Source organism: Theropithecus gelada, chromosome 16 (assembly GCF_003255815.1).
Source record: "Theropithecus gelada isolate Dixy chromosome 16, Tgel_1.0, whole genome shotgun sequence".
Classification (NCBI taxonomy): Eukaryota; Metazoa; Chordata; class Mammalia; order Primates; family Cercopithecidae; genus Theropithecus; species Theropithecus gelada.
Genome location: NC_037684.1, coordinates 33,464,274 through 33,471,422, shown reverse-complemented (window position 1 = coordinate 33,471,422; position 7,149 = coordinate 33,464,274). Strand labels below are relative to the sequence as shown.

Below are 7,149 nucleotides of genomic sequence, written 5' to 3'. Positions count from 1 at the left end.
CCCTTTTTTTTTTTTTTTTTTTTTTTTTTTTTGAGACGGAGTCTCGCTCTGTCGCCCAGGCTGGAGTGCAGTGGCACGATCTCAGCTTGCTGCAAGCTCTGCCTTCCGGGTTCATGCCATTCTCCTGCCTCAGCCTCCCAAGTAGCTGGGACTACAGGCACCCACCACGCCCAGCTAATTTTTTGTATTTTTAGTAGAGACAGGGTTTCACTGTGTTAGCCAGGATGGTCTCGATCTCCTGACCTCGTGATCCGCCCGCCTTGGCCTCCCAAAGTGCTGGGATTACAGGTGTGAGCCACCGCCCCTGGCCAATTTTTGTATTTTTAGTAGAGACAGGATTTCACCGTGTTGGCCAGGCTGGTCTGGAACTGCTGACCTCAGGTGATCCACCTGCCTGGGCCTCCCAAAGTGCTAGGTTTACAGATGTGAGCCACTACACCCGGCTTCTTTTTTTTTTTTTTTTTTTGCGGAGTTTCACTCTTGTTGCCCAGGCTGGGGCTCACTGCAAACTCCGCATCCCGGATTCAGTGATTCTCCTGCCTCAGCCTCCCGAGTAGCTGGGATTACAGGCATGCACCACCACGCCCGGCTAATTTTGTATTTTGTATTTTTAGTAGAGATGGGGTTTCTCCATATTGGTCAGGCTGGTCTCAAACTCCCGACCTCAGGTGATCTACCCCCCTCAGCCTCCCAAAGTGCTGGGATTATAGGCATGAACCACCATGCCCGGCCTAACTTTTTTTTTTTTAATTAAAATATAGGTAACTAATTCTCCTCTCTGCCAGGAGAGCAATATGCTAGTTAAATATTTCAATAGAAAGTGTAGAACTAGGAGACCGGGTGCAGTGGCTCACACCTGTAATCCCAGCACTTTGGGAGCCCGAGGCAGGCGGATCACGAGGTCAGGAGATCGAGACCATTCTGGCTAACACGGTGAAACCTGGTCTCTACTAAAATTACAAAAAAATTAGCCTGGCATGGTGGCGGGCGCCTGTAGTCCCAGCTACTGGGGAGGCTGAGGCAGGAGAATGGCGTGAACCCGGGAGGCGGAGCTGGCAGTGAGCCGAGATCGCGCCACTGCACTCCAACCTGGGCGACAGAGCAAGACTTCACCCTCCCCATCCCCCCTCAAAAAAAAGTGTAGGAATAGGCTGGGCTTGGTGGCTCACAATTGTAATTCTGGGAGGCCGAGGCTGAGGAGGGCGATTGCTTGAGCCCAGGAGTTTGAGACCAGCCTGTGCAACAGGGTGAAACCCTGTCTCTCAAAAAAAAAAAAAAAAAAAACCAGGAAAAAAAATAGCTGAGCATGGTGGCAAGTACCAGCTACTCGGGAGGCTGAGGTGGGAAGATTGCTTTATCCTGGGAAATGGAGGTTGCAGTAAGTCCAGATCACGACACTGCACTCCAGCCTAGGCGACACAGAGAGACCCATCTCAAAAAAAAAAAAAAAAAAAGCCGGGTGCAGTGGCTTATGCCTGTAATCTCAACACTTTGGGAGGCTGACACAGGCAGATCACTTGAGGTCAGGAGTTTGAGACCAGCCTGGCAACCATGGCGAGACCCCGTCTCTACTAAAAATACAAAAATTAGCCAGGCGCGGTGGTGTGCGCCTGTAATCCCAGGTACTCGGGAGGCTGAGGCATGAGAATCGCTTGAACCCAGGAAGCGGAGGTTGCAGTGAGGTTGCAGTGAGCCGAGATCACGCTACTGCACTCCAGCCTGGCGACAATGAGACTCCATCTCAAAAAAAGAAGTGTAGAAAGTATTAATACAAAATTGAAATTTTGGGCCGGGCGCGGTGGCTCAAGCCTGTAATCCCAGCACTTTGGGAGGCCGAGGCGGGTGGATCACGAGGTCAGGAGATCGAGAGCATCCTGGCTAACATGGTGAAACCCCGTCTCTACTAAAAATACAAAAAACTAGCCGGGCGTGGTGGCGGGCGCCTGTAGTCCCAGCTACTCGGAGGCTGAGGCAGGAGAATGGCGTGAACCTGGGGGAGGCGGAGCTTGCAGTGAGCCGAGATCGCGCCACTGCACTCCAGCCTGGGTGACACACCGCGAGACCCCGTCTCAAAAAAAAAAAAAAAAAAAAGAAATTTTGAATAAACCTCATCATTGTAAGAATATAAATGCAAAATAAAAAAGGTAAAATGCTAGTGCCTTTGAAAGCAAAATTCAGACATGCATAGCTTAAGGTAAACTGATGTAATGTATAAGAGTTACTTATAGCCAGGCACGGTGGCTCAAGCCTGTAATCCCAGCACTTTGGGAGGCCGAGACAGGCGGATCACGAGGTCAGGAGATCGAGATCATCCTGGCTAACACGGTGAAACCCAGTCTCTACTAAAGAAATACAAAAAACTAGCCGGGCAAGGTGGCGGGCGCCTGTAGTCCCAGTTACTCGGGAGGCTGAGGCAGGAGAATGGCGTGAACCCGGGAGGCGGAGCTTGCAGTGAGCTGAGATCCCGCCACTGCACTCCAGCCTGGGTGACAGAGCGAGACTCCGTCTCAAAAAAAAAAAAAAGTTACTTATAATTAGATATTTTTGTGTGTGTGTGTGTGTGTATATGTATTTTTTTTTTTTTTTTTGAGACAGAGTTTCGCTCTTGCCTAGGCTGGAGTGCAGTGGCACAGTCTCTTCTCACTGAAACCTCCGCCTCCCGGGTTCAAACAATTCTCCTGCCTCAGCCTCCCAGGTAGCTGGGATTACAGGCATGCACCACCACACCCGGCTAATTTTTGTATTTTTAGTAGAGATGGGGTTTCTGTATGTTGGTCAGGCTGGTCTCTAACTCCCGACCTCAGGTGATCTGCCCACCTCAGCCTTCCAAAGTGCTGGGATTACAGGCATGAGCCCCTGGGCCCAGCCTAGATATTTGTATATTTGAAGACTGGACTGAATTTGTCTTCTAAAACATACTTTTTCTGATGATAAATGCATTTATAGTCTTTCCAAGATTCATTTTGTAAATATTTTTCTAATAGTAGGGGAAACAAGATTTTCATAGATGAATCCTTCTTTAAGAAGAGGGTCTTAGCCAGGCGCAGTGGCTCATGCCTGTAATCCCAGCATTTTGGGAGGCCGAGGCGGGCAGATCACTTGAGGTCGGGGTTCGAGACCAGCCTGACCAACATGGGGAAACCACGTCTCTACTAAAAATACAAAATTAGCCAGGCGTGGTGGCACATGCCTGTAATCCCAGCTACTAGGGAGGCTGAGGCAGGAGAATTGCTTGAACCTGGGAGGCGGAGGTTGCGGTGATCATGCCACTGCACTCCAGCCTGGGCAACAAGAGCGAAACTCCATCTCAAAAAAAAAAAAGAGGGTCTTATATCAGAGATAATCACTACTGCATCTTACAGTTAAGTCAAAATGAGCCTTCAGCTCTGCACTGTAAAGCCAGAGGGCACTGTTGCTGCCTTTCCAAGCAGCTGTTTTTCTGGGGCTGCTGCATGACGTCATAGCAGAAGAAAAATTAAAAACACGAAGAAAACTATTTCAAAATAAATGTTTAATATAATTTTTAGGCCAAAGAAAAACACAATCATACATTGTCTCCAGTGGACCATATGTGCCAGAACAGGACCAACTCAGTCCAGCTTTGAAGGCCCTGATTTAGTCCTACTGGTGTAATCTCCCTTGATTTATTGATTTGTGTATGCTTCTTATGCATCACAAGGTGCATTTTACTCTTGAAGTCCCTATCACCTCAATCACCGCCATTTAACTGCAATAGCATGCTTCCTAATGGGAGGGTTTTCTTCCCCCTTCCCTGCAGGGGTTCTGAACCTTCAAGGAGTTTGACAATCTTATGAATCTCTTGAACCTTCTCCCCAGAAAAATGTACATATAACACAAGTCTACAAATAATTTCATGGGGTTCATGGACCCCAAGGCCCACAATGGTTTCTAAGGCCCCAAGTTAAGGAACCTCTGTGTTAGTGATTTGAGCAACGCAGTTGCCCTCAGGAAACACTGACACAGGGCAGGTGAAGGACTAGGTTAACCAAAGTGACAGGAGGGAATAATCTCATAATTTCTATTTTTATTTTGGGGCAAAAATTAGTTCTCAGGGCCTCCCTACATTTAAGAGCAGAACTACTCAAGAACCTAAGCAGCTATCAGCATAGTTTAGGCGATTTAGAATAGGGCTGTTCAAGGAAATGTACAGGGTTCCTCGTTCAGCTGAGGACCTCATTTAGCTCCTTAACTGGAAGCTTTACATTTGATCTGCAGTGAGGGGACATTTCTAATTTTAGTTTGACCCACATGGAAAGGTGGATAGCTCCTATTCCTTTTTTTTTTTTTTTTTGTATACAGAGCACGTAGTATTGGACAATTAGGGTAAGTCCTTGGAATCCCCCAAACAGCCATTTCCTTTATAAATCCAGTATTTCCCACCTCTGAATGTCTTAAAGAGCTGCCCCACAAATTAATCTAACCATTGCTTGCACTAAGAAGTTTGCTAAGAGCCTCTTCCAGGCATCCAGGAACTTCTTCCATCCTTACTGGGGGGATGGAAGAGATCACTGAAAACCAACTTGTAGGAATGAAATGCTGACAGTTGTCTAATGTAACAAACTGTCAAATTAGATTTACATTTTTTGTTATTAGACTTTTGAATGGCCGAGGCAGACTTAAATTTAAAATTTTGGATTGTAGCCACTTTCCAGTCACCTAAACACTCAACACCGGTTTATTTTTCCAGCATCAAGAAAGAAAACCAAGGCACTAGAAAGCAAGCACACTTAAGTATTGAAGATAATTAAATCTTTATATTTTGCCTGAACTGTGTATTGTAGCATACTTAAACCCAAACCCATTCAAGGAAAAAATTGGCAAATTGAAAATTCTCCCATTAAAGACTGATATTTTTGCAAACTGACAAATTTAACGATTTCGGTACCCCTCCCCAAAAATGCAATCACATAAAATAATACTATTTTGAATTAGCTCTAGAAATCACACTGAAACTATGTTACATTTACAAATATTAAATTTATTATAACTAAAATGAATTTAATTGTTCTCAGATTTGGCCACCTTATAGCTCCGTTTAAGGAGGGGATTTGTTAAAAACAAAAATGCATTATAACTTGGTCAAATTACTTTCACATTAAGGAAAAAATCTTCTAAAAAGGAAAACAAGAAAAGCAATTCTTCAGTTTCACATAATTAAAAGAACAGGAGAAAGCACGCAAGCTACATATAGCTAAATTTACGAAACCAACCAAAGCCAGGGGGATTTCTCTTCTGATTATGTGTCATAAAAAGGTCCACTGTCTTATATACACATGTATATAATGTTACATTCCATCACTGTAAAAAGTCCCCTTTGCCCTCTCCCCCAAAAAGTTTCAGTCTAGTCTCCAAACTTGGAAAGCGGCGCTCGCTCCTGCTGCCGGTGCAGTTCGTTCTCGGTCAGCAGCTGGAGGTTCTCGGCGCGCAGCCGGTCCAGCTCCAGCTCCAGCTCCCGCACACGCGCGTCGTCGCCGCCCAGCCGCTTGCTCTCCAGCCGCAGCCGGTTGTTCTCGTCCTCCATGCGCGAGAGGCACTTCTCCAGCTCCAGGTACTCCTTGATGAGCTCCTGCTTGCTCATGTTCTGTAGGCTCTCCGTGTGGTACCGCTCGTATGTCTCCGAGAAGTCCCGCTGCAGAAACTCGCTGCCGTCCCCTCCCATCCCATCGCTGCCCCCATCCTCCTCACCCCCTTCTTCCATGAAGTCGTCATCGCTGGTGTCGTCGGATTTGGCGGCGGCCCGCTTGGAGTACAGGCCGGTTTTGAGATCCGGCTCCTCCTGGTCGTGATCATCCATGAGGAACTGCGTGGTGTTATAGGGCGCGACCGGCTGGCCCTTGGCGAACATCTCGGCTCGGATCCTTGAAGCTCGCAGGCTCTGTTTCTCGTCGAACTTTTTCTTCTCCTCCCAGGTCAGCTTGTAGTATGGTTTCCAATGCCGCTTCTTCTTGGACGGGCGTCTCCTATGTTTTTTCTTGCCCAGCTGTCTCTGCTGCTGTCCCCACTCCTCTTCGCCCCCTGCGGCAGGAGCCCCCAACTTACTGGCCTCGGAGTCATGACAAGGCTGGGCGAGCAGCTCGGCCTCGGGCTTCGGTTCCCCTTCTGCCGGCGGCGGGAAGTCGCCGCCAGCGGACAAGTCGTCCCCATTCTGGCCCTTCTCGCCCTTTATCAGGCAGCTAGATTCTGGACAGGCCTGGGGCTGCAAGGGAGGTGGTTGGGACTCCAGGCTCCCTTCCCCCTCCGGCCCCGGACGGCCACCCAACGGGGGGAACGCTCTCGATTGCCACCTACTGTCCTCCTCGGGCACCCGCTCCTCCGCGCCTGGGGGGCGCTCAGGGTTCGGCTCTTCCTGGACAGCAGCAGCACCTGTACAGTTGCTAGTTTGAGGCTGGTGTTGATATTCTGACAAGAATGGCTCGGCCATGGCTAGTAGAGTCCTCGAAGTTTGAGAAATTTTGGCTACTACGTCCTCAAGAAAAAAAAATGGAGTTTTTCTTAAAAAAAAAAAAAAAGAAAAACAGTCCAACAGAGTCCTCTTCAGTTTGTAATTCCTGCAGTGACGCCTTTAGCTAGTCCTTCTATCAGCAAACTCCAACTGCAATCTGGGGAGCTCAAGTCAGTAAAGGGTTAAGCGTCCACAGTGCGGCCAGCTAGCGGGTCCAAGGGGTGCAGCGGCAGGAACAGTACGTAATGTGCGGAGGTGGGCCTCAAACCTCCAAGCGGAGCACCCCAATAAAGGAGTTGGTAAGCAAGGTGATGAGGGTAAGTCCAGTGGGTGAAACCCAGCCCCGAAGGGGTTAAAACTACCGATGACGCTGCCTCCGAGGGGCCAGATCCACAAAGGGTTAAATCCCCTGCCGCAGAGCCCACAAGGGGTTAAAGTCCCGGAGCCACCTCCTCCCACTTCCACGGGTGTCGCTTCCACCTAAGCTCCCAGTTCCCTAGGCCCGGCCGGAGCCTCAGCAGAGGACAGACAAACTCATCTCCCCTTTGGCTCGATGCTCTGCTCTGCTCAGTTCTCCTCCGCCTCCTCCTCTTTTCCTCCCTCCCTCCTCCCGCTTCCCACAGCTCCTCTTCCGCCTCCTCCCCCGACTTTCCCTCCCAACCTGCCTCTCCACCTGCCAACTTCCA

The 7,149-nt window shown here is 48.8% G+C and overlaps 1 protein-coding gene across 1 annotated transcript; it reads right to left on the bottom strand.

The window, feature by feature from the left end:
* Window positions 1-3,496: 3,496 nt before the first annotated feature.
* On the bottom strand, window positions 3,497-7,149 carry HEXIM1 (hexamethylene bisacetamide inducible 1). Its single transcript, XM_025362401.1, has 2 exons — window positions 7,129-7,149; window positions 3,497-6,487 (listed from the first exon to the last, which is right to left on the bottom strand). The coding sequence occupies exon 2, from the start codon at window positions 6,440-6,442 to the stop codon at window positions 5,363-5,365; it is 1,080 nt and encodes a 359-aa protein (XP_025218186.1). The 5' UTR covers window positions 6,443-6,487; window positions 7,129-7,149; the 3' UTR covers window positions 3,497-5,362.